The 27,230-nt window shown below is 46.9% G+C and overlaps 1 protein-coding gene across 2 annotated transcripts in view; it reads right to left on the minus strand.

Annotated features, from left to right (window-relative positions):
* Positions 1 to 12,844: 12,844 nt before the first annotated feature.
* LOC146222206 (glucosidase 2 subunit beta-like) overlaps positions 12,845 to 27,230 on the minus strand; it is a 112,688-nt gene continuing 98,302 nt past the window's right edge. For both annotated transcript variants that reach the window (XM_084692180.1, XM_084692179.1), the window contains 2 exons: positions 16,971 to 17,070; positions 12,845 to 13,602 (listed from right to left, as the gene is read on the minus strand). In XM_084692180.1, coding sequence (XP_084548306.1) covers positions 13,465 to 13,602; positions 16,971 to 17,070 — 238 coding nt within the window. In that variant the 3' untranslated portion in view covers positions 12,845 to 13,464. The remainder of the gene's footprint in view (positions 13,603 to 16,970; positions 17,071 to 27,230) is intronic.

Raw genomic sequence — 27,230 nt, forward strand, 5'->3', positions numbered from 1 at the left:
GGCACATATCTTCCTGTCAATAAAACACTCAACTGGGGGGAATGACCAATCCACAAGGACTCTCTTAGTCCTTATCAGCCCCGTTCTCCTGTATACAATTCTAGTCATTCATATTCAAAATACAAGAAAATGGGATATACTGGTTACATTTTGACATTCATAGCCAACAATGTATTACATGAGAACATTGTTACATGACAATGTTACATTCCTTTCAAAACATCCAAGCAAACCAATTTGCATGTTTACACAGCCCATTGGCTAGCTCATGCATACACAAACACCACCACCCAAACAAGACTCCCTACTGGCGTAGGTACTTGAGGTAAACTTTTTCTTTTTCTTTCTATCTATTATTCATCCTATCCTACTGTAGCTTAGCGAGTTTCCTCGTGTCATTCTGTTTCCTCTCCCGCCCTATCGTTCTCATTCTCCGGCTTGTTCGTCAGATTCTTGCCAGGATAAGATTCTCCCTGTGAGCACTTGTGGCATTAAACATTTATAAGTGTCAATGTATCAGTGAGAATGTGATCGTACCCAGTTGTACAGCAACCACAAAGTTGACATTTTGATTGGCGGTTGCGGGTGTGAGGTTGGGTTGTTGGGGAGGAGCACAAGCAAAGGCCTCGTTCAACCCCAGAATGGGTGTCATGGAAGAACATGGATAACGTGGCTTTAAAGACATGAAAAGAGATGAGTCACTGAGTCATGACTAGGTAGACCAGCAGGATGGGTACTTCAAGTGCAGTGATGGGGTAGCAAAGTTTCAGACGCGAGGACAGTGTTCTCATTGCTAAAATCCGAGCTCAAAGCTGCGGGGCGTGGGAGCGGTACTTTAACTGTGAATGAAGCAGCTTTTCTCCATGAACTGGGTCTTGTGGCGTGTGGGCCGAAGTACTGGGAAGGCACGGAGGGGTGTGGAGATTTTTCAGTCCCCCCCCCCCCCCCCCCCTTCACATTGATTCTCAGTAGCGTTGATCCGATTCTCTCCGTCCACTGAACAACCCGTTCATTGAATATTTGGCCCTCTGTTGAGCGATGTCTTTTATCCGCCGGTGAAATACTCTTGAACGTATTAAATGAAAAGGTTGTAAGTGGTTGGAGAGGGGTCCTTTTCCCCCCCTGTGGGCAAAGTGGCACAGCTACTCCAGAGAGAAATCCAGGAGGGCCCTCTTCTACGCGGTACATCTCATGAAGCACCTTCTGGAATGTCCTTTTTTTCTCCCCAAAGTCATTACAGAAACACTGATTCCAACATTTCACGCGGCGCTATTTAAAAGGATAAGTGGCCAACGAGTTGAGTCCTTGTCAACAGTACACTGATCTGAATGAGCAAACGTGCGAGTCACAAACACTGCCACCCCACGCCCCCCATCGCAGAACCGTGCTGTCGAGACCACAGCATGTAGGAGAGGAAGGTTGCTCTTTTGACTACATAGATACTTTTGACAAGAATCTTAGTAAACTTTATGAATCAGGTAGCGTATATTCCATTGAGAAACGTTATCGCTTGGCGTTATATTATGTGACGCACCCCCCCCCCCCCCATCTTTCTCATTAAGATGGCTGACTCGAAATGTCATTTGAGTGGGATTTCATTTCCACCCATTGATATCCAACCTCTTCACGGAAGTATGTGTTCACCACAGTCCACAGTCTCGTTCCCAGTTTCTCCACTCTTCCCTGTCCGTCGTAGTAGGCAGCAGTCAGCTCTCATCGCCTCTGACAGGATCTGAACGGTGAAAGCCAAATTTGCGAGGGGGGGGACGGACGGGACTCTGGCATCCCACTCATGTCAGATCACCGAAGAGCTGTCAGATCAGTCGTCACCTTCAAAGAGGGAAACATGCATGTTTCATCTGGAATGCTAACAAACAGCCAGACCCATGTAACTCTCCCTATGAGGCCTTGGCACCTCCGTAGAGTAAATGAGGCTGTGAAGACAAGGGAGTGCAGATTAGAATAACAGCCTTAACTAATCCATATCAGGACGACGAGGCGCCTCGTTTGGGGAAAGCGTGTCATTTCCCATTTCGCAGTGCGTGGGCAAAATCGCTTCCCCCGCCCCCACCACCACCCCAAATCAAGAAAACAAGGCCATCTCCTCTCTCTCGCCTCTGTCTGTGTGACACACAGACACATTCTCTTTGCTCGCCAAACTGCGTCTGTTCAAACAAAAAGGAGAAATCCATGCCTCTTGCTGTTGCTTCCGGAAATCAAACCCAATGACTTTCGGGGGGTGATGATTAGAGGAGCTTTCAGGCCCTGTCTCTGGAACAAGTTCTTCCAGCGATCGCCATCGGCAAGTTCTCCCCCTGTGGTTTAGTTCTCTGTGGCAAGGAAGGAAAAGTCAACGGTCGCGACCGTTCACTGGGCAAAGTCACCTGTCGTGAGGAAAGGTCCCCTGTCAGAGGTTCAAACTTTTTCTGTCGTCTGTTTCCAGTCTCCATCCTCCATTTTTGGGACTGGAAACTGGATTTATGAATACGTCTCACCAAGCGCATGTCACTGGCATTTGACTCTACATTTAAATGCGAAACCTCCCAAGAGATAGTGATGGCAGAGGAAGGCACTCGTTGCTAACGGATGAAGTGGCAGACTTCCCTGCGCAAATCATTACGTGCTGTCGAGTTTTTCTGCCTCTCCGATTGTTTGCCAGCAAAGCAGAGAGCTTGCAGCGCCCATTTTGCAGCGGCCTGTGTGCTCTGCACAACCAATGATGGGAGCAACATTGAAAGCGACCGCTCTGGTGACCTCTCCGCTATGCCGGGTGTCAGCTTCATTCTTTCCCTCCCATTCACTCCCATGCCTCGTCGCTGAGGTTTCCCGCATTGTGGAACACGCACTGCACCAGCCGACACTCTCCAGGTTTCTTTCTCTCTCTCTCTCTCTCTCTCTCTGCGGCACGCAGTGGAACAATCCCCGCTGCAGCTGTATAATAGAATGTCAGTATCCCGGCTCGGCGTGTTGGCGCGGGCCCATTGTGCGCCCGGTGGCCCTGTGTGGCGCTGATAAAGAACCCCGTCTCTCAGCCCCCACCACGGAAAAGAGCCACGCGATGCAGGTCCCCGTGACTACCTGCCCTGCCCGCCTCCCCACCAAACGCCCATGCCATAGCTCCTGTCGGGCACACAGCAGCTCGCCGGCGCCCCCGTGAAACCGAATTGAGGCCCCGAGGCAAGGAGGCAGGACACGGCGAGGAGATGGAGAGAGAATAAGAAAAGAGGAGAGAGAGAGACGGACTTGTGTGTGTCCCTGTTCCTTCGCTGCACACGCCGGACAGTCTTTATGGATTGCAGACGCTGGGGGCCTCACTGTGTGTGTGTCGATGTGTGCCTTTGAGAAGCCAAGCATTCACTGGAGTGTAGAGGCCCTGGTGTTGGAGAAACACATTACATTTACATTTAGCCGACACTCTTATCCAGAGCGGCTTACACTAAGTACAGGGACATTCCCCCTGAGGCAAGTAGGGTGACGTGTCTTGCCCAAGGACACAACGTCATTTGGCAAGGCCGGGAATCGAACCGGAAACCTTCTGATTACCAGCCCAATTCCCTAATCGCTCAGCCATCTGACCCCTATACACAGCATGTGTGTGTGTGTGCGCACGCGTGCAGATGTGTGTATTGGAGACTGTATGCACACACACACTTCTGAGCACATCCACCGGTGTCCACGCTGGATGGGTAAGGGGAGAAAATAGCTGATGGCTGTTAGGTTGTCTTGGCTCCCATGCTTTCATCTCTAATAAGTCCTGATTTAGGGATGACCAAGCCACAGTGGGAACGATCCTCTCCTCTCATTTGCTCTGCAGTGAGCCAAGATGAGATCTGCTCAAAATATTCGGTTGGAAAATAATGATGTTAGATTGGAGGCTCAGCTCGGTGGGCCTTAGTGAGGCTGTTTACTCTCACTGGCTCCTAGTAGGAGCCAGTGCTGTGTCCACCAATATAACAGAATGTGTAGCACCCGTTTAAAGATGGTACTTTGACTTTGTCTGCAGACTACAGAACTACAGATGTTTTGATGGTGTAGTGCAAAAAGTAATTCTGATGATTGACTACTGTGATACTTATTCTCTTGGCAAAAAGTACATTTGTGATATGTTGTCTAGACTGTGTGTGAGTGGTGTCTGCTACAGTGCTTCACCTAGCTGGAACTGTTTAGATTACGTCAACTATTAGTGTGGTTCCAAAGTCTAAAGCGCAATAGCCATTAGATGTGCAATCATATTCTCTGTAAGTGAAAGCAAATTGATACTACTTTTATGGCGAATGCCCTGTTGAGTGCAGCGTGTTGAAGCCCAACAGTTGTATTCCTCATGTTTGTTACTTAGAAGAACATAATCCAGATAGCCTACTGCTAGTTCCAATTCTTGATTTTGTTTATTTCTTTAGCGCTTGTCTCTGCACTTGCAGAAATGAGAAACAAGGCCTGGTTAGCGTTCCCTGTCAAAGCTTCATTGAACAATCAGAAATGATTACCTCCATTGGGGTAAACTGCTCTCACGGGACTAAGACAAAAAAAAAAAAAAAGGAGTCATTTGTTCCAGGGTATTAATTAGTTTGCTTTTGCTGACAACACACTTTATTAAAATCTCCAATCTGACTGTAATTTATAGCATCTAATCAAAGTTAAACTGGTGCCTGCAGTTCCCCAGGGAACGGCATTATTTACCCACCTCGAGTTGCCTCAGCAGCCCAGCTCAAATTCTTTTGACGTCTTCGTGAGGAGAAACAGTGTAGTATTTACCTCATTACAGACTCCTATCTTTCTCTGAGGGAAAGCGTTTGCAAGGCCACTTGTCAACATCCTTCTAATATTGACAAAGATAGTCATTCTGAGTTTTTTTAATCACGGGTGCAATAACAAAAGGTATGCAAAGTTGTTTACGACGGCGCTGCCTTGGAGCAATAGGCGTAATTGGCGCGCATAAAGAATATTGCACTTTGTTCCTGAATGCAATTGCAAATCACACACGTCGTACAGGGGAGAGAATAAAAATGACTGCGATGGCAGTCTGACTGTAGTGGAAATGCATTTACAAATTAAACACGGCGCACTGCAGAACCGGCCTTTTAGATAAAATAGCATGCTGAAGCCTTGCCCTCGGTGAATGGCGAAGCCGCCGCCTCAGCTATGACTGCGGTACCGTAAATTCTGAGTTGTTTACGGATGCTGCCATCTTGGCGCGCTCCGGGAGGGAAACTTGGAGCGTGGCCATTTACCGGCAGCTTGATGAGAGTGCAGCGAGGCGAGTTAATTAATACAACATCACCCGGCCCCAGAGGCAATGCTGCAAACCCTACGTGAAGGAAAGAGAGAGACTGTTAGACAGTCAGAGAAAGAGAGACCAGCGAGATGAGAAACCTGTCAGCTGCAGAAGACGTAGGCTACTGCTACTGGAGCAGCCAGGATGATGGAGAGTCTCCAATGTAATACAACTCCGAAACAGAACGGACTAACCAATTTCAATAGTGTGTGTGAACCGAGTAATCTGATTTGACATATGGATCTCTTGCTTTATCCAAATCGTCTCCCCCCCAGCCCATTCAATTCCCATTTTGCTGCTTATCGAATACAACTCACATGCAATGTCCATTTTATATTCCTATAGAATAAATTACAGTCTGAACTTCCCCAATGCAAAACATTTCGAAAGGCATTTGAGCATCCAATAGTCAATTACCTTTCATCTAGGTTTTTTCATCTTTTTTCCCCATCTAGGTTTTGCTTTGCAAATGCATTTTAACTGTTCAGAGAGAAATATGCAATAAATCCAAGTTCTCTCTGACTGTCACCAATGGCACTAACTGTAACTTCAAACAAATGAATCCTCAAGCCTTTCTAGATTTCCTACGAATACAAAAACAAGCCCACAATAACTTTGCTTTCCCTCCAATGTCATGCATTTGGCAAACCACAAGCTGCTGTATTTTCACCCATGGCACAGAGCTGTTGCTTCCCTTTAACTTTGGCTCATTGGGAAAAACTCTGTTGATCTCTGTCAAACGAGTAAAAACATGCCTGGAGACAAGGTGATCCACTGGGAAGAGCCTCTCTCCATATGTATGCATTTATTTTATCGAGTGAAAAATGGCTTTGGAGACTGAGGGTGTCAAATAACTGAGCTTTGCACATTCTCGCCTTGGGAAAGCGGGCGAAAACACACTGAGCAATAACATTCTGCAGACACTGCTTTTCAGGAGAATGCTTTATTGTAATGTATGGACTTGCTATACAGTTCAGGAAAGGTTATCGTCCGAAATGTCACGAATGCAGCCGACGTTTCTTCCTGTGTCCAACATGTACCCATTGCCTAAACGATGATAACATGGTTTCTCACTCAGCACTCCAATGCAAACATTTTGAGCAAATGTATCTTTGTACAAATCAACACCAAGGAGCAGAGAGGAATAATAGCCTCGCCTGCCTACACACACAAAAGAGATAGTTCTATAAATACACGCTATATAAATCTCCCTTTTAAAAAAAAAGTACGAGTTGTGCTAATGCAGAGAAGAAGAAAAAACGCTGGCTGAATCCATTTAAATGCCGGAGTCTTCTTTTGGATAGTGTTTAGAATTCACTCAATAATTACCATATTAAAATGCATGTACGGGCCTGTGCAGTTGTGGGGGAGAAAGATAAGACTGGGAGGGAGAAAAAAAGCTGACTGGAATCCTATCAGTCAGCTCTGAATTGCTTTATAATTACAGAGATGCAGAGACATAATTTCCTTCTAAAAATAATGCAAAGTTTCATTTTCCCTTTAATACTGTAGTGGGCAAACTACGACCGAATCCATTGACTTTTTAACCTCTTTGTGCATGTAAAGTTCCTGTTATTGTGTGGTTATGTCACAAGAGTGTATCAATGTGGTTGTCATGGATTCTCTATCTGCTTTTCCTTCTGGAAAGGTTGAGTCAAGCTCAAATGATGACATTTCGTGATGAAATCTCCTGTCAGTTTGTGTGTGTGTGTGTGCGCGTGTTGTGCGCCCACATGCAATTCACCAGAGAGGATGTGTCTTTTACATTTTAATCTGCAAGAAATTACCACAGCCCGTTGTTGTGAAAATGGTGGATCATGACTTCTTAGCATGTAAAGCTCCACAATATCCAGCCATCGCAACAAGTCAAAGGTGACAACAACATGGATACCTCATTATTAAGACATGCGACCCATTGACAAAATGAAAAATATGTGTAAGGAATCCTGTCACACACACACACACACACACACACACACACACACAGCTCCTCCTCTCGTCAGCGAGGTGTTTATTTATTTTTGTTCGAATTCCAGGGCTGGAGGGTAACAAGACTGGAGAGGCCGGTGTGCATGCGAGTATATGCATTGTGAGTGCGACGAATGGCAGGTTCGCCTGTGATGAAATATTCATCTGGTGGACTTTGATTCTGCACTCGACAGCTCTGATCCAGATGAGACATAGCAGAGGACATACCAAGTGGTTCTCAGGTGTACCGGATTGTTGCTCTGTTTTAATAAAGCAGGCGATGCCCAGCCGCACTGCCTTTGTTCCAGGATGGACTTCCTGCCATGCTGTGTGTTGCACTGTGCATTTAGACAAACGGGTTGTCTTGTTGACTTGGTGGCGAAGAACGTACAGTAAGTACTGCCAAGGCAGTTTGGAGTCATTTAGAAAGGTTTGCTCCCCGAATGGTGAGCAGGGTACAGAGCTGTGACGGTGTGCCTGGGATTTGTGGGTGTGCTTGCACAGCCATGCATTCGCGCGCGCGCGCGCGTGTGTGTCTTTGCACCTGTATGTGCGTGTGTGTGCGGTGTCCATGGGTAATGCTTCAGAGTGCAGTCTCCTCAGATCTCATCCCTGTGTCTCACCTGGTAATGAAAGAACAGCCGGTCCTCTGCACAGCCCTTTAAAATGGATGACTTCCCTCCACACCGACAGCCTTGCCCTACCCCCCATCTCTCGCCTCCTCTACCCCTTCCCTCCCCTCTCTCTCTCTCCTCTTACCCTCTTTATTTTACGATTTCTTTCTCTCCCTCTCATCTTCACGCCCCCCCCCCCCCCCCTTTCGTCCTCTTCAAAGCTCACAAACACATTTGTGATGTTTGCTTTGCAGCGAGGGCTCTCTCGATATTTACCCGGTGGATCACATCCACGGCAAATAGAAACGGCTGCAAGGGGTCAAGGGTCGTACAACAAGGCTGGCTTGATACGACCCTACTGTATGCATTTTGCATAGCCTTGGTGTTTGCTTCTTGTATTGCGAAGGTGTGGGGTGGGTGTTTACTGTAAGGAGATTGTTTTAGCATACCTTTCCTGACATACATTATGTAATGGGAAAATAATGACTAAGCCATAGCATGGCGGAAATGTAAACGCCGCAACAGAGACACGAGGATCTACCACAGTAATTATTCTCCATAATTGTATAAGTATGTGGAAACTGCGATGTAAAATGGAGCAATGACTATTATCAGGTTGATAACCAATAATTACTTACAAACTCTGAGCTCATTAGCCAAGCTCCTGTGGAGAGACTGGGCTCAATATAGCCCTCCAGAATCCCCTGCTCACTCTCCCTCCCATCCCTCCTTTCTCCCCCTCCTCTCTCCCTCTGCATATGCCCCCATCCTCTCTTTAGCCCCGATTACTTTCTCTCCTTCCAGAAGCCTCGTGCTCTCCCTCTCTCTCTTGGCCTTCCTCGCTCTCTCCCCTTACCCTTCCCTGCAAACGGCCTCCTCTCGGACTCTACATTCTTGTGGATCTTCTAATGTCGTTTGCATCCTTCCACCCCCCTCCCCCCCCCCCCGGCGCCCCGCCCCCAAAATACCTCTCCTCTTTCCCCTCCCCGTTCTCTTTTGCCTCTTTCTTCGTTTCGGGTTTGTTTCGGTCTCTCTCCGTGGCTGGTTGGATCTGTATTGGGCGTACTTGCACTTCTTTTCTTCCTCTCTGTGAAAGATTAAGCATCTCTTAAAGCCTCTCTGCATCTCCAGTCATCTATCATCTTAATGGGAACTGGGAGGGGGGGGGGACCATTTAAACCAGTCGGACGCTGACTCCAGAAGGGGCGATGGGGGACTGTTTGAACCGTGTTGTCATGTTGCCTCCCAAACAAGTGTCCCCGACATTATTTACATTGGGCACGGCCAGAAGCCCACAGCCCCCCGAATGAACCCACCCCTCCCGCCCAAACCTCCTCAAGTCCTGAAATTGTCATTCTCAAGACTACAACCCACCCCACGCACACACGTCAACTGGGCAAGGACACCCCTAACGATTGATGGGTGGTCCACATGTTAATCTATGTGCTGTGGCGGGGCGGGGGAAGTGCAGGCTGGGGTTGCGGAGCTGTAACGTGCGCGCGAGTGTGTGCTTCACTTTAGCACGAGTGTCTCTTGTCATTGAGTCAAGTGGAAATGGATACGACATCCCGCAGGGGGCGGGGCTCTGTGCGCCTGCGTCGACGGCTGAAAAGATCGAACGACGACAGATGGGGGGAGGGTTCATGAAGAGCGGCTCGCTGGACAGCCCGACGGACAGATGTGGCGTGGAAATAGACACGCAAACACTTCAGTGTGCATATCCAGACAACATTCCACAGCGGCACGTTCTCAAAGCACAGTACCAAACAACCCACACTGAACAAAGTGCCACTCAGACGAGACCAAAAGTCACCAATGCAGGAAAAGCCAACATGAGCCCGTAGGCCGACAGCTTTTGGCCCAAAGGTAACAACAAAGGGGCCTAGGCAAAAGCCAGTTCAAACGCTGGTGTATAAAAGTACGTTTTTGAAGCGGGACTTAAGAGGGGTCCGATCTGTCGGAGGGGGGATGCTATTCCACAGTCTGAGGGCTGGAAAGGCGAGGTCGCCCCCACCACCACAATGGACATCTCCCCCCCTCCCCCCATTTTCGGTCTCTCCATCTTCCCCCCCCCTCTTCCTCTGTCTTCCTCCTAGACTAGTCCAGTGCTCTACCTCCGTCCTCTGACCTCCTCCACTTAATTTAATTGTTCTTGTTGACCTTGTTGTGTGTCTGTCTGCCTGTCTCCTCCCTCTGGCCTTCCCTGCTCGCCTGTCAATCGGATTTTCTTGTTTGGCTGCATCTCTCTTTCTCTGTCTCTCTCTATCCTTCCACCTCTCTGCACCTTTGCGTATATCTATATCTCTATTCCCCCCCCCGCCGCCCTCACCTACCGGCCCCTCGTAGCCGCTAAGGCAGACTATGACAGAGAGAGAGCCAGATGCTCCTGTGTTGGCATGGCTCCGCCGTGCTCTGCACTGTCTCACCTGATGCCAATTAAAAAGCCGGGAAGCAACCGCGGAGCCAGCGAGCCAGCGGCTCAGTTAGTCAGCAAGTGGGAAAGACACGGCCAACGCGGCGCCCTTCAGATCATCTTCGTCAACATGGGGCTGCACAGTCCTTCCTGAGGGGCCTCGTTTGGAACATCGACCACGAAACAACGAGCGGTCGCACGTACGAGCGCCCTGGCACTCGCGTGTGGCGTTGGCCAAAGACGGCCAACCAAAGAGTTTGGTGCGGGTGAGTCGGCGTCACGGAAACTCCTTGAAAAGAGCGGGTTCGAGAGACTGCGGGGCTAGCGTTGACTTTTCAACGTTCTCCTGGGCATCGTGACTCCGGGCACCGCGGGCTGAGGCGCCAGGGAGATTGATGTCACTGTCGCACGCCGACTCCCCTCCCACAAAAAACAAGCCTTCTCTCTCTCTCTCTCTCTTTTTGCCGCTCCCTTACACCCTGGGGGTCTAACTGGCCTTTTTCAAAAAATACAAGGCAGAGAAAACAATCTCCAAGGAGAGGGTAGTGTTGAGGTACAGTGGGCGTACGCAGGCAGACAAGCAGCCAGGCTTCCAGGCCAGCAGCCAGCCAGACAGACAGGCAGAAAAGTAACTGGTTGATTGGGTAGACAATAAATTAGGTATGTAGGGAGTTAGGTAGGTAGGTAGTTAAGTAGGTAGATAAGTAGGTAGGTAAGCAGGTAGCCTTGCAGCTATGCAGGCAGTACTACCTACCTACTGTAGGTAGGTATGTAGGCAGGGAGTGAAGTAGGCAGACAGGTAGGCAGCAAGCCATGAGGGGAGGTGGGTTGGTAGCTAGACCACAAGGCAGGCTGGCAGGCAGGTAAGCAAGCAGATAGGCAAGCAAGCAAACACCTGGCCGACTGTGTTTCCACTCAGGGATCCTAAACTAGTTTCAGACGAGCTGAGTCTGGGATTTAATGCAATGTAAAGCCTCCGGGCCCTTTTAGCAATTTGAAGTCAACACACAAACACTCCCACGCACCCAGTGTAGAAAGACTTCCACATCCATTCCCCTTCATGTGCAAATGTGCTGACTGGAGGTGTTTGTGCGTGAGCTCGGTTTCCCCGCCGAACCCAACCCACAACTCACCCTGCGTAAGCCACCCCCCTTCTTCCGATCCTAACGCATACATCAATGAACGGGCCGTTCAAAACGCAGTGTGGGAACTGAAAGCCATTTGAAATGGTCGGCGGCTGCCAGCGTAGTATTTTGCAATGCGGAGGAGGAGGCCCAGCGATGTGTGGGCAAAGCAGGTCGGCCTATCCCCTCAGTAATGATGAAACAGCATGGGGTCTTTGTTGTCAACGGGGCAACACCATGTGTCCCTGCCTCGCCCCCGCCCCTCTCCCCAGTTTGACATCACAAACCGGTATATAAAAACATCTCAGAATGAAGCTCTCCCTAGATGCCTATATGTCTACTCGCCATCTGCAATATGTAAAGTAGCTTTGCTCTTGACTAGTTGTTTTTTTTTCCTCCGTGTGAGTGGCAGAATTTCCAGCTGTTCGCCCAAGTTAAGTGGCAGCAAAGAGGTTTTAATGTCCACATTAAATCAGGCATCTGTTACACTATTTATATTACCCCCACATTACAAGAGGAGTTCTATGTACAATGACAATGTGCCCCTCCCTCCCCTAAAGATAGGCTATATACACCATTCTTACTGTAGCTTCAAGCCAATTCAGTTGTGAATAAATATACCAGTGAGGTTGTCCTCATGCCTGTTTAAACGGATCCTGATAGCCCCCATCTGTAGACCAGGTGGATGGGCTGTGATGTAAGAACAGTACCTGCTAAACCAAGTGTTGCACGCGACTCGATAAGTCAAGTGTAAACAGCAGGATTGACTAACAACTCACATAGACGCTGGCTGCCTGCATCGTTTGCCAAATCCACATTCACACATTGCCTCATTGGAACAAATCATTCCATTGATAGCCAGCCCTCAAAAATGACCACTGTTACCCAGAACCCTGGCTGGTGTTGCTGGAGTCGATGGTGTGCAAGAAAAAAAAGAAAAAAATCTATCCATGCCATCACATGAAGAGCTACTGGATGGGAGCTGAAGCCAGCTAAATGGAGAAACAGCCATCTCTAGGCTAGAGTGCATGGCCGGAAGCCATCACACTGCTAGCAGGCAAACATCAGCCCAGATTCCCCACTGGGGGTAGGAATCAATCAGGCAGTCAGGTGCATACCTGGCAGTTGACTTGCCTCACTGACTCAGCCTCGAGGACACACAACTGTATGCAGACAGGAGGAATGTGTCAACAATACTGCAACTCTGCTACTTCACATCAGACGTTGCAGGTATGAATTGAGAGATGCTAAGATTTGTGGTTTTAGTCATTTATGCTGTTGTTATAAGATACACGGTCTCAAAGTTATGGAGGACTTTAAAAGCCCTGTTGGGTTAACCTTGCACCACCTTCCATCTCTTTTGGACCCAGTCACTTGAATTGAGATAAATGTTCTGAATAACGGTAAAGTACAATTATATTATCTAAAATAGTTTATTTGAGATTTTCAGTCAAATACAAGCAGTTTCTTATGCTCAAAAACAACAGGGACTATTCTCATCATTGATTGATATAATCTAAAATATATATATATATATATTTTCTGTCTCAAATTCAATGGAAATGTCGCAGTCATATTTGACTTGCCTCAAAAACAAGTTATTACCGATAATTGAACACGTTGGAGAAACCTTTACACTTGCATAAAGTACCCGAGCGGTATTCTCATCAATATAAAACCTAATAACAGAAATGTTGTGGTTTTAGGAGAACTAAGGAAACAAATAAAGACATTTTCAGGGACAACCAATTCAGTCAGAAACAAAACGATCCCAAGGCCATCTGGGTACATTCCACAAACATTCAACGGCACCCACATGAGTACAACACACAACAAAGCAAAACAACATCCAATCAGAGGTTGAGAAGAGGACATTACAAGTGAGTTGAAACGCCACAATGAATGTAACAGAACATGGGACCAAGCTTTGCAAAGGGTCGTTTATTGCTGTGCGGTACTTAGACACTTGGGACAAGGGTAACCAAGTTTCCCCGCGCACGTCATCGTCTGCGGAGGTTGCTCAGGGACACGCTGGCCCTGCCTCCTCCGGGTTCCGGCGGAGGAGGGGGGGGGTCACAGTTCGCTGTGTACGCCGCGCGGCCTCAGAGCTGGATGACAGGCCGCTGGAGTCTGAAGGTCCATGACGTACTGGCATTTGCTGGGCTCCCTCACCGATCGCAAGGCTGTCTCCGTCCCGCATGTCAGCGTGACCTAGAAAAGCAGGAGAGTGGGAGGGGGGGGGGAGCGAAGTGGTAGCAGGGAGACGGAGCAGAGGAGATGTTGTTGTTAGCCCGGGTCGAGAGCTCTGTCGTTTCTCTCTCTCGGAAAGCGAGGCTGGAATATTGTCCCATGTCAAGGACCCGATACTTCATTTCCCTGCCTTTGTGCAGCCAGCACGGCTGCCCCATGCTGCGTCTGGGAACATGCACTGGGCGCCTTCCGCTGAGGTGAAAGCAATGAGAGAGAGGCGCTTGCTACAAACGACAGAATTATGCCGAAGCACCTAGTTCCTAGTTATTTGTGGTACACAGGGTGTTACGGTCTCTCTCTGAATTAAATTGCAGCACACTGAGAGAGACAGACAGAGAGAGAGAAAGAGACACACAGAGAGAGACACAGAGAGAGAGACACACACACACAGAGAGAGAGAGAGGGTCGCCCCATTGTTGTTCCATATCCAACAGGTCTAGGTGTGAGTGACACAGGGCAGCTACAGACCTGCTCCTCCACAGCCTACTGTGGGACTGTGGTGTTGGATGTGCCAGGATATCATTACCTCCGTTGGGCCCTTTAATGGCCAACTTTTTCGTGCCCTCTTCAAGAAGAAGAAGGGGCGAAAGGCAAAAAAAAAAAAGGAAAAGTTATTTGACTTCTAGGGGGGTTTCCATAGCAACCCCTCTTATCTCAGTCTCTCTCTGCTCAGACAATCCCTCTGGTGAATAAAGAGAGAGAGACCTGGCAGAGAGAGAGAAGGTGAGGGAGAGAAAGACAGACCTGAAAGAGCTTATTGTGTTCAACTTTCGGGCAGGTAGGTAGCACCAGTGATTTCACGAAAGTTGACTTAAAATAGTGTGCAGGGAGTGTGGTGGGCTACTGGTGTAGGGTAGGGTAGGTGTTTGTGTACACAACAAATACATCAAACCAAATGGCATCTCCACGACACACATATTTCTAATAGTGTGCAAAAATTCTAGATACGGCTTCAACAGTAGTATACTGGGGTAGTGTATTGTGGTAGGGTAGTATAGTATACTGGTGTAGGATCGTGTAGAATACTGGGGTAGTGTATTGTGGTAGGGTAGTATAGTATACTGGTGTAGGATCGTGTAGAATACTGGGGTAGTGTATTGTGGTAGGGTAGTATAGTATACTGGTGTAGGATCGTGTAGAATACTGGGGTAGTGTATTGTGGTAGGGTAGTATAGTATACTGGTGTAGGATCGTGTAGAATACTGGGGTAGTGTATTGTGGTAGGGTAGTATAGTATACTGGTGTAGGATCGTGTAGAATACTGGGGTAGTGTATTGTGGTAGGGTAGTATAGTATACTGGTGTAGGATCGTGTAGAATACTGGGGTAGTGTATTGTGGTAGGGTAGTATAGTATACTGGTGTAGGATCGTGTAGAATACTGGGGTAGTGTATTGTGGTAGGGTAGTATAGTATACTGGTGTAGGATCGTGTAGAATACTGGGGTAGTGTATTGTGGTAGGGTAGTATAGTATACTGGTGTAGGATCGTGTAGAATACTGGGGTAGTGTATTGTGGTAGGGTAGTATAGTGTACATGGGTAGACTCGGCTAGGGTACTGGGGTAAGGTAGTGTAGTATACTGGGATAATGTACTATGGTAGGGTAGTGTAGCATACTGGGGTAATTTACTGTTGTGAAGTTGTGTATTGTTCATGGGTAGTGTACTGTGGTAAGGTACTATAGTGTACTGGGGTAGGGTAGCGTAGCATACTGGCCTAGAGTACAGTGGTAGGGTAGTTTAGTATATAAGGGTAGAGTACAGTAGTGAGGTCCAGTGGTAGGATAACGTTTCCTTTGATATTGTGGACCAGTCATGATAGTCTAGTCATGATAGTCGAGTCATAATATCTAGCTGGTCCTAACAGTAGTGATAAGCCGGCCTCATACAGCACACACATTTAGTCATTTAGCAGACGCTCTTATCCAGAGCGACTTACAGTAAATACAGGGACATTCCCCCCGAGGCAAGTAGGGTGAAGTGCCTTGCCCAAGGACACAACGTCATGTGGCACGGCGGGGAATCGATCCGGCAACCTTCTGATTACAAGCCCGACTCCCTCACTGCTCAGCCATCAGACCAACACACCCAGCTGGACGCATCACACTCGCGCGACGAGAGCCAATCTGTTGAAACCTTCCTTCGCTAGCCCTGAGAAATCCGGCAAGCGCCCGGACGGAGCGGCGCGGCGGGCCGCGGAGGAGAACTGAAGCCAGAGATCAAAACCCACGTCTTCACACACAATGGGCCCGCGACGGCGCCTTTCGCGGCAGCTCATTAGGAACAGCAAGTCGGACTCCCCCTCCCACTGTCTGAGCGTCTTTACAATGCCGGCCGCGGTCCCCCTCAGCCTTTGAATTAGTTTAATACCCTGCGTTGAAACAATGCAGAAGGGCGCACGCTCTGCGTTGCCATTCAGCCGCTAAGAGGTAAAGGAGCCTCTCGTCAGCGCGGAGGAAGAGCAGAGACGAGGTTCACCGTTTCAGATCTAATGAGGGACGAGTCCCGGCCCAGACTTCATTTGTGCAAGCCCGTACACGGCAAAAGAAGAAGAAGGAGGAAAAAAAAAGGGAGGGGGGAGGGGGGGGGGGGGGGGGGGTGGAGGAGGAGGGGGGAACCGTATCAAAGGAATTCAATTTAGGCTTTTCAAAGAGTCCCTGGATGGTATGAGTACATACATTTGCAGATTGCGTTTATTCAATCCATTTGAAGAAGGGGGCATGATTCCGCCCCCCCCCCCCCCCCCTCAAAAAAAAAAGGCGTGCTACATATTTTATTGAACAAATTTGACGCGCAGGAAAACGGAACCAGTAACTGTGACATAATAGACAAAAAGGTCTGTTGGACTGAAAGAGAGAGAAAGACAGGGAGTGAGGGAGGGAGAGAAAGAGAGAGAGAGGTGGATGTTGAGGAGAAGTTTATAAGTGGGAGTATCAAAGGACTGGAGTGTATTACCATCCTACCAGTCATTGTAGACTGACAGTAGAAAGGCTGTGAGGGAACAGGGAGTCTGTTTCACTGTTGGAGACTTTGCAAAATCCTGTTGGTCTGTTCACATGTGTGTGTCAATATTTAGACTTGTGCCTTGTGTTTACTGGAAATGATGAGGAATACAATAGGGTTCTGACTCAACCACTGTAGGTTTGGATCGTGTGTGTGTGTGCCTGCCTGCCTGTTTGTCCATCCATCTATCCACCCCTCTGCCAACCCAAATCTGTCTTCGTATCTATCCCTTTGTCAGCCTGCCAGTCTATTTACCCATCTATCTGTCCGTCAGTCCATCTGTCCATCCATCCACCCATCTTGTGTGTGTGTGTGTTTGTGTGCTTACCATAGTGTTCCTTGTGGGCCCTTGCCAACAGAGCTCGCCGCTTTCATACCTCATCTGGCAGTACTGGTTCTCTGGCGACCCCGCCCACGTCCCCCACTTCCTGGAACACAACCAATGACAGAAAAGAGCTAAAAAAAAAAACCCCGACAACAACACAATCCTTGTTATCAACACCGCCATGCTTTACCTGAGGAACCAAACAGGTTCTATTCATTAGTGCACCTATTCCAAATCAATTCCCAATGTCCAAATAAACACTGTTCTGTTGGGCATAGAGGGAAACATTGCTATCGCCAAACACCAGGTTTATTAATTGGAATATGGTTTCCCCCTGCAAAGAACAATACACTGACGAGGCCAGGTTGGCAATGCCCTCTGAGTGCCTGGTGCTGGCAACCCCTCTCTCTCCCTCTTTCTCTCTCTCTCTCCCTCTTTCTCTCTCTCTCTCCCTCTTTCTCTCTCTCTCCTCATACAGCAGAGGGGAAATATTAATTACCGTTCGTCAGAGTTAATTCTCTGTGCCATTCGGCGCAGAGGAGGGAGAGGAGAAGTGCACAATACTACTGAACCCAATCCCAAATGAGGCCTTGTGTGCCCAGCACTCGCTAGCTAATTATATTCTCACCAAAGCTCTGGAGAGGAATTAGGAGGCAAAAGTGGACAGTGTGCCAGTAGTCTATACAGTAATCTACCTCTGCCTTGCAAATAAAGCCACTTTTTTTGTTATAGTGTACTTACAGGGCACACTAATAATATTTATTATTATTTATTACTATTCCTACCCAAACCCGTCCCTCAGTTTTTGCACAACGTAGACATAAAGGTGTCAAAATGTTCGTCTCGTGCCCCGAAAGTGTTGCCATTACATTCTGGAAGGTGCCGTTGCGTGGTTAAGGAAATAGTTCATTTTTGTGGTGAAAAGTGTTGACAGAAAGGAAGCATGACTGCAAGAGGAGGACCTTGCATGCAGGGCCCCAGCCTGATCCGTGGGTGTGTCTTGTGTGATCCCAGGGGCCCATTCTCCTTCCTTTAGACTGGATCTTTGAAATCTAAGTGTGTGTACCATGTAAAGATGTATCTCCAGCCTTTCATGTTTTTTTGGACAGTGTGGTCAGGTTTTTCCTATTTAAATACGGCTATGGATATGTGTGTCAGGTTAGTTACATAATTCTCCCCCCCAAAAAATATATAAAAAAATGGAGCAAAACTGTAATGACATTTTGTGTGTGTGTCACTTTTTGCGTGCTAATCAAAAGACAATGCTTGACTTTCCTAATCTATTTATGTAACGTAGCATCATGACTAAAACAGTTGCCTGGTGTCGATCTATGCAGTTTTTATTGAAACACACCAGCCATAAATAGAAAAAAATAACTCCTATGCTCGAAATAAGGACACAAAAAAGGAGCAGGCTTTCAACCAAAGCATAATCTCACAAAAGGACAGAAAGCGAGCGGCCCTATAAAAAAAAAAAAAGCATTCGCTGTCGTTCGACCCGTCTCCTTTTTCGTTGACTTTTAATTCTTCAGCCTTTCAAGACCGCGGAGCCTCGAGCGAGGCCCCTCGCTCGGGGGTCTCGGAGTGGCGCTTCCCTGAGTCTGCATTCGTCCGCGCTCCGCGCACGGCTTATTCAGGACGTCTGAACGGGTCACTCAAAGGTGAATTGCTCACACAAGTGGAAGGGGATCGGCGCTCTGTACCTCTTCCCTTCTTCCTTCCACCCTGTTTGATTAGGTTTTAGCACTCGGTTAGTGCCAGGAGGCCCTCAAATGGATTGCTGTCAAGGCCCGGGGACGCGTGGTGCAGAGGGGGGAAAGTGACAGCGCCCGACTCTCTCCATCGGTTTGACCACTGATCCCTAATGCGCTCCCTTTTTGTGTGTGTGTGTTTGAGTGTGTGTGTGTGTGTGTGTGTAAGTGAGAGAAAGAGAGAGTGTGTGTGAGAAACGGCTGTCCGCCTGCGTGTGAGTGTGTGTATGTGTGATAGCCCCCAACCCCGCAATCCTCCACCCCTTCTCAGCCTCGGTCGCGTCCCCCGCCAGACCTCCATTCTCGCCCTATCAGTCCCACCCGCGCCCCAGGAGGCAAGCGAAGGCCCTGTCAATTAGGGCCCCAGTTATCACGGAGACGTGCCCTATAGACTCCTAGTCATTTGGCCTCGCAGGAGTCACAAGATGGAACTGCTATTGACAGAACAGTCTGGTAATGATAGCTTGTCACAGACTCGTATCGGCAGACCATTTTCTATAGTCGTTATATATATACAGCCCTCTAGCATTTACCCAAAGTCACAGCCAATCATACTTCCAGTAGGGGGACTGGCATGCAGTCACTTATTATGATCTATATCACCCCATGGATATGGGGAGAATGCTAGATTATGGCTTTAATTTCGCAAACATCCACGGTGACATTTAAAAAACCCTTAAAAACAAACATTCCAAAGTTACACTACGACCTCTTGACATATAACACACTATCATCTTAAGAGATAAACCCCCTCACCTTCAATCCCCCCCCCCCCCCCCCCCCCCAAAAAGCATACTCTATAACCAATAAAACTCAGGCAGGCGTTCTGAACATCTGAAGGGGTACACACACACAAACACACACACACACACACACAAGTAGTGCGTTTGCGTACAGTGTCGCCTCGCAGAGTGGCTCGCTGTCTTAAAAGCGCCAGGCTCTCCTGTATGGGTTCTACCGGCGCCGCAACATGGCTGGATGATCCTTAGCTTCCGCTCCCCAGGGCCCAGCAGGGAGCCACATTAGCCCGCCTCGCTAAACACCAGGGAAGGTGCGCCGCTAACGCATTAGCATTCAGTTCACTCCACAACAAACCCTACCATGTCTCCACCAAGGAAAATATATAAAAATTAATAATAAAAAAACAAAAAAATAATTTTATGTGTGTAAATACAGTATATATATATATATATATATATATATATATATATATATATATATTTGTATCTGTGTGTGGGTGATACACACTATTTAAATATATATATGCACTACATGTGTATGTTTATAGAATGAGTATAGTGTATGTTTGTATATATATACATATATACATACATATATACATATATATATATATATATATATATATATATATATATATATATATATATATATATATATATATATATATAATACAGGCAATAGAGTTCAGCTAATTTCCCAAACACATCCTTATACCTCTGCAGGGATGTGGGGGGGTAGGCCTTATTTAATTATAGCCGAGTATGTAAATAGATTTGTGGACGGAGGGGGAGAGAAAATTGGACTCCTACATTTCTAAAACCCATTTCCGTCCACATGGAGACTAGAGATCAGGACTGCAGACTTCAGTCTGATGATGAATGGGCAGAGATATTGAACATGGGTTCTTTTTTGCGGGGCTGTGAAACCCTTGTAATCTTGTTTCCAGATGCAGGCTTTTGGTCCATAGTGGTCTGCTCCATTGTAATGTTGTAAAATGCACCTTCTGTCAAATAAGGAGCATGGAGATGGTGGGATATTGAGCCTAATGGAGGTTCTTTTGCTGTTCTGTAGGACTGAGGCGTTAGCTTGCTCAAGGAGCACTGTCCTCCTGACTTGGAGAACCACTCGCATCCCACGCCTCTGACTGCTCCAGACTGTGGTTCACTCTGGACTTCTTTACAATGACTGAGCAAAGAAGACACAACATCCTCCGGTGGAGGCGTGGAGGAGAGAAACAGAGACACAAGACTGCAGGAAACCCGATGTTTTTGCGTTTGTGTTTCTGGTTTAGATTGAATCCACAGTGCTTGAAGACACTAGCGAGGTGCCAGCATGGTCATGTGACCAACATTTTCAGAAGGCCAACTGTTGTTTCACGACAGCCATAGCTTCCGAGTTCACAAGGATCTGTGCAGATAGTATCCTGCTACAGTCTGCCAGAACAATTGGAATGCATTTGTATCCCAAATGGATCCAATACATTTATATTTTTGGACTAAACCAGCTGTCAATCATGTACCAAAATATATGAAGAGACAAATACTTTTAATGAATATTGGCACAAAGTGGTCTTGGAATACCCACAATTGTTTAATTGATGTTTAAAGCTAATCCTTATTAAGAATAATTAGCTTTCGCAAAAAAGCTGATTAGCTTTCACTCCTCATGATAATGACTTGAGCTGATATAAGCTCCTCTTATATTTTAAAATATGTGGTCGCCAGCGATTCAGTTGAACTTCATCGCGCCGCTAATCCGTGTGCCTCCAGCGATAAATCCGGAAGATCCGGGCTAATCTAGCCCGGTGCTGAGCGCCAGTTAGCCCCCCTGATACAGCCGCGCGTCAACCTGTCAGAAGCAATTATCATTCCGACAACTCCACTCGGTTCTTTACGCACCCCTCAGATACCGGGGGGGGAGAAGGGGACTCAAGTAGCAGAGGAAGAGGAAATGGAACGTACAGTAGGACTTGAGTTGGAAAAACTAGAATGAAGGCAACCACTGGTGGCATAGAGGGAGGAAGTGGGGCCTCCTTTGGTTGCACAGCGGTCTTCTCAAGTGGAAGGAATATAGATGTGCTCATTTGCCTCAGGTGTCTTTGAAACCAATCTACTGTAGTGTGTGTGTGTGTGTGTCTGTGTGTGTGTGTGTGTCTGTGTGTGTGTGTGTGTGTTCACTTATCACACAAATATTGTCTTAGGGAACTAGCTTACTCTCTACTGTACAGTGTCTTGTTCACAAGCACACACACATAGGTGGTGGATGCACACGTTTGTGAACAGTTAGTGAGTGTGAGAGCACGTTTTGTACTTATGTTGTATTCAGGAGGACACAGTGTGCACGACAGGACTAGTTGGTCGCGAGAACACGACAAACAGACCGCCCGATGAAATCATCATCATCATTCTGTTGTGCCGTTTCGAATAACGTGGTTGGAAAATGTCAGCCCATTTCTTTTAGACAAACTGTATGCTGACATGACGAGTAGCACGGCTGTTATCTGCTCTTGGTGTGTATTTGTACTGCAACCTCAGTGAAGTGTACAGCCTCCTTGGAGTACCTTAAGTAGGAGTTTCAGATGAGAGGCTTGCTTTCAGATGAATTACTATTCACGACGTCCACCAAGGAGTTAGCCCCTGGAATATCGTATTTAAGTACAAGGATCCCGATTTGTTTTGCCTTCTGTGACTCTTTCCCCTTCAGCCCGAGGACAAAAATGTCACTTCCACAGGGCAGAGCGACTGAACGCTAACGCGAGTCTCTCCAGTGACATCATTACACTTTTCGGTTGTCATCATGCACCAGTGGAGGCTCCGACAGCTACGGTTCCTATTTCCGTCCGGGCCGACGCGCTCTCCGCTTTTACGCGGGTCACCCAATCGTATCCACGTACATGAGCACTAATGACATACCTGTGTGGGGATATTGGACAGTCTGTTCCTATTAGCATCACCACCATTAGCATCAATTGAAAAATTGAAATTAGCCAGCGCTATCAACACCTCACAGCAACGCTTCCCCAACACACTGCTTTAACACGGGTACTGGGGCAGCAGGTTACTGCTCTCCCCATCATCTTAAAGCCATAATCATCTCTGCAAGCCGAGATTGTGCCAAACGAGCAGTCAGAGGTGGGCGGTCCAGTCACTGCTAATCCGTTGGTTGATCCCGATACGCGCGGGCGGTTTGCAGCGCCACAGATATGTACAACATGCTAAATGCATTCAGGAGGTGGCAGTAGCAGCCATAGCTCAAGCCCCAGATGCGCCTGGCGACCTCCACCGTTCACGCAAGGTCATCCATTAGGGGGTGTGAGCACTGAGCCAAGCCTGGGAAGAGTCATCACAGTACCACTACCACATCGCCCACCCCCCCACCCCCCCTCTCTCTCTAATTCATAATGCAGACCCAGGAACATGCGGGGGCACATGCTGGGTGCACCATCAGGAGTTTCCTCACCCCCCGCGACTGGAACACAGAGATGGGTATATTTTGGTATCTGCCTTTCCGTTGTTTTCCGCTGTGTGTGTGTCACAGCCCTGGTCTGGTTGGAATCAATCTCTGACTTGAGTCATCAGTATTTAAGCTCCTCGGCGCCAACGATTGTACATTACAACACAACACAAGCCAAAGCACATGCAGCGACGCATACATGTCTACATGTTGAAGTACGGTGCTGGTGTTACCTACAGCTTATTGTAGGTGTTACTAACAGCTTATTGTAGGTGTTACTTACAGCTTATTGTAGGTGTTACCTGCAGCTTATTGCTATTGGCCGGGAGTTGATATAGTGTATTCGACAAGCGAATTATAGTTTAAAGGGCAAAGGAGTTATACCTGCAACAAACTTATGTTAAACATCCATTGTGCACACACCAATGGTATTTTTACAGGCAGGAACAAAAGAAAATCTGTGAGCCATATTTCATCAACACCTCCCAACAGATAAGAGTCGGTGCGGTGTCAAATCTAAATCAGTATTCCGTTAACGCCTCACTTGTGCCTCATTAACGAGGGGGCTCCACGTTGCCATGGCTACCCAGCCAAGAGGGCATTAGGGGTTCACACTGTCAGCCTCCCCCCCCTCCTCCTCCTCCCCCCCCTCCTCCTCCTCCCCCCCATCCACTCCAACTGTCTTCTCAGACAGACAAGAGCTATTACCTTGCGCTTTGACTGGTGGATAAGCTGGAGTGGTTTGGGTAAAGGGGGCACCACAAAGAGGTGACCAGGGGTCAGGAGAAGGTGCCTGTGCGAAAAATGTAAAATGGCGGCGGTGGAAGTGGCAGTGGGGCAACAACGGCGTGAAGCTCGACAACAGAAACCCTCCGACGGCTCCAGCGAGAGCAGCCTTCCATCAAAGTGCAAACATCGAGTTAAGTCCAGGCGTCGGTGTCGGATAACTGGTACTGTAGCTCGTCTGTGACGGCTGTGTAATGCCCTCTCATGCTTCCGGGCATCAGTTTGCAGTGTTTCCTCTGCAGGTAAGAGAGCCCCTCTCTCTAATGGCACTCCAGTGAACGCCCTTGGCAGCTTGAAAACGAGCCCATTAAGTAGAACACTTTAATGTATAATTATGCACTTGTTCCAGTGGAGCTGTCGCTACTCCGTGGGTTAAATCATTACAACTCGGAATAGACCAGGAGAAAAAAAAAAAAAAAAAGCTATGCTTTTCAAAAGCCTATCAAAACAATTAAGGGAAGGGATCGGCTTTGATATGAACACATGAAAGCGGACGTTGTTGAATCGTTAAGCGAGGCCATTCAAAGGTGGCAATGCAAAAACAAAGCTACAAAAAGCCACATACCAAACACTGACAGCTTTTCTTAGCGCACTATTTGTGGTGTGTTCAGGCTTTTATTTTGAAGGCTGACTCGAGTGAATGTAAAAAAAAAGAAAAATTCGAAACATATTAAAAGGACAAAATCTGCATTCAGAATGTTCATTCCTTTCCAAACATAATGGACTGGGAGCATAATAAAACATGTTTCAATCACTTCAAGCTGAAATTAATTAAGTTAAATCTAAATCTACAGAAGTCTGGTGTACAGTGCAAGGTCATAGTCATTACTATATTACCATGTTTACCTTCAAACATTGTAATTCTCTTCATACACTTTACCCACCTTAAACCTATTGATTACGAATATTTAAATCAGATATTTTCAAAAAACGGATTACGCTACTTAGGATGTGATTGACATTCTTTGCAAAATTATCAAACATAAGTTAAGTAATAACAAATGCAATGTACAGCAATGCTTTTTAAACATTCTGCTAACAGGGACTGGGACACATATCCATTTGGTTGGTTAAAAAGGAAATTAGGGCAGCTTCTTTAATTCTTTGTTTTAATCCTTTTATGTATAGCTTCCACTACAGAGGACATATATTTCTAAGCCATGTTCAACCATTTAACCTCTCATTCTCCCCTAACTGGACCCTCAAACCATACAATTCAATTTTCATTTGAGATATTGCATCCTCAATTCACAAGTACCTCAGGAATGACTGTTAAATACTTTGATTGTCAAGAACTAGACAGGTGAAAATATCAGTCAACTAAATATGATGTTATAAATACTTTTATACAAATGTGTATCATCTGTTCCAAGTAAATCGTTTCCTGTGACTAAAAATCCATATGTCCACATGAGTGGACGTGAATGCGCCAAAAGTGTATATTGTTTCTCAAATCTCTTTCTAGACAAACATATTGATGAATCTGTCTTCCAAACAAACCTGTATGCATTTCATAATGAACAAGACGACCTTGCCCTTACAAAATCACAGACTTGAAAGTCTTTCTGGGAATCAACCAAATGATGTCATACATAAAATATCCAGACATTAATGCATTGTGTCCACTGCAGTAGAGAGACACATAACTCCTTCAAAATAAAATAAAAGGTTTTTGCATTCACTTGTTTAAAAGTAAAAACAAACATAAGAAATACAAAAAGTATTACTTTGGGATTTAAATGTTTTTAATGAGAATGCAGATAGTCTGACTTGTCCACAAGAAATTAATTCCTTTACAAAGGACATGACAGCTTTGGGAAACTGTAATGTATAGTGGAGATTCATAAGTCGCATTTAGACTTACGCACTGACAGACATATTTCAAATGAAGGGCATTGCTATAGCTGCCAGCTTGACATTCTCAGCCTCTCTCCCTCTGATATCTAGTACAAAGGATTGCCAGATTATAGAACATCAATAGCTCCAAAGGCGACGATGGTACTCTTTTTCAATAAACACCCACAAAGACACCCTGACAAAAAAATAAAATATTTAAGGATTAGAGCTGTCTCAAAATCCTACATTATGACATGTCATACTTCCTCTCAGAACCGTGCTACATATGGGTTTGCTTATATCAACATGTGAATATAGGTTGTCTGAGTTCAGGAAACTTCTCTAAACGAAACTGAGGCACACATTTACTTACCCAAACATTGACTTACTCTGTTAGCTAACATACCATAGCTCATGAAAACACCTTCTGCAAGAAAACACAGAACCATACTGAATCTAACATAACCTTCCCGAATCAAAAGATAACAATGTACTAATGGATGCTGCCCTTCCAGATTCTAATCTCCAGTGGATGGTATTTGCACTCACTTGTAACCTGCTGAAGCTATAATAGTCTGTAATACCTTGCAGTTCCCCTGTGATTGCTATGCCACAAAATGGCCACCCATAGTGATAATTACCCACTTTCCAACTGTTTATACATGAACTGCTACTAAGGATAACTGCGAGTGAACTGTAATTAATCTTAAAGGAGAAGGAATGTGATACATTTTCTGTCAGAAGTTTCTCCTTTTAGTACTTTTAATAAAAAAAAGGCACTGGGGTTTTTTTACAGCTCTCACGAGAAATCCACTATTATTGATCAAATGAACCCATTTCCATATCACCACAGCTACAGAGCGGAGATATTCTTCTATTTGGGGCGCTCACGAATGTGCTCGGCTGGATCACTGGAGTGGAGCGTCTCGCAGGACTGTCGCCGCCTCGGGGCGTTCATCTTTCAGGACAACTGCTCCGTTTGCTTCCTGCAGGCGCTGCCAGACGCCTCATGCCACACTCCTGAACCTTTACACAGGCTCCCGAGTTCAATTCCAACAGTAACTCCTTTATGAGGAAAAGCATGTTTGCTGATGCCGTATAGGTTAGCGCCACAGGATGCTGCCGCTTAATCTGACCGTTAGCGATACCGACAGTGACATGAGGCAGAGGCTCTGCGTGTACGTGTGTGTATCTGATCGGTCTTTCATGTCGTCTCCATGGAAGCCGCCGGACTAAACAGTCCTACGTACACACTGGTATCACTACAAACCCAATTGGGGTTTGTTTTCCCCCCCCGGTGACAGGCATGACCCGCTGTCCGGGGGGCCACTGTACGCCTGCCGCCGGGACCCTCTGCACCCGGTGTGCTGCATTCGCCGTGGCGACGCCGCAGTGTTGCACGAGGGTTTCAATGTTGCTAGGCTACCCCACTTTCTTTTTCTTTTCTCTTTCTGTTTGAAAATCTGCTGTTCAATAAAGCGGTTCTGGGGAGACCTGTGGGCCTGAATACTGAGTGATGCGAACCTGCAAGGGAAACTGACAGCTCTAATAGCCTTTTTTTTTCTCCTTCTTCTTTTTTTTCGCCTTTCACAATAGGCCTTTTCTTTTCCCCTGACTCGAACAACAGCCGTGCGTCAGCCAGCGTGCTCGCTCTCCCTCTCATTCCTACATTGTTGCCTTTATGGCTTTCAATCAT

This window comes from Hypomesus nipponensis, chromosome 25, assembly GCF_054491055.1.
Source record: "Hypomesus nipponensis isolate SF chromosome 25, ASM5449105v1, whole genome shotgun sequence".
In the NCBI taxonomy this organism is placed as follows: Eukaryota; Metazoa; Chordata; class Actinopteri; order Osmeriformes; family Osmeridae; genus Hypomesus; species Hypomesus nipponensis.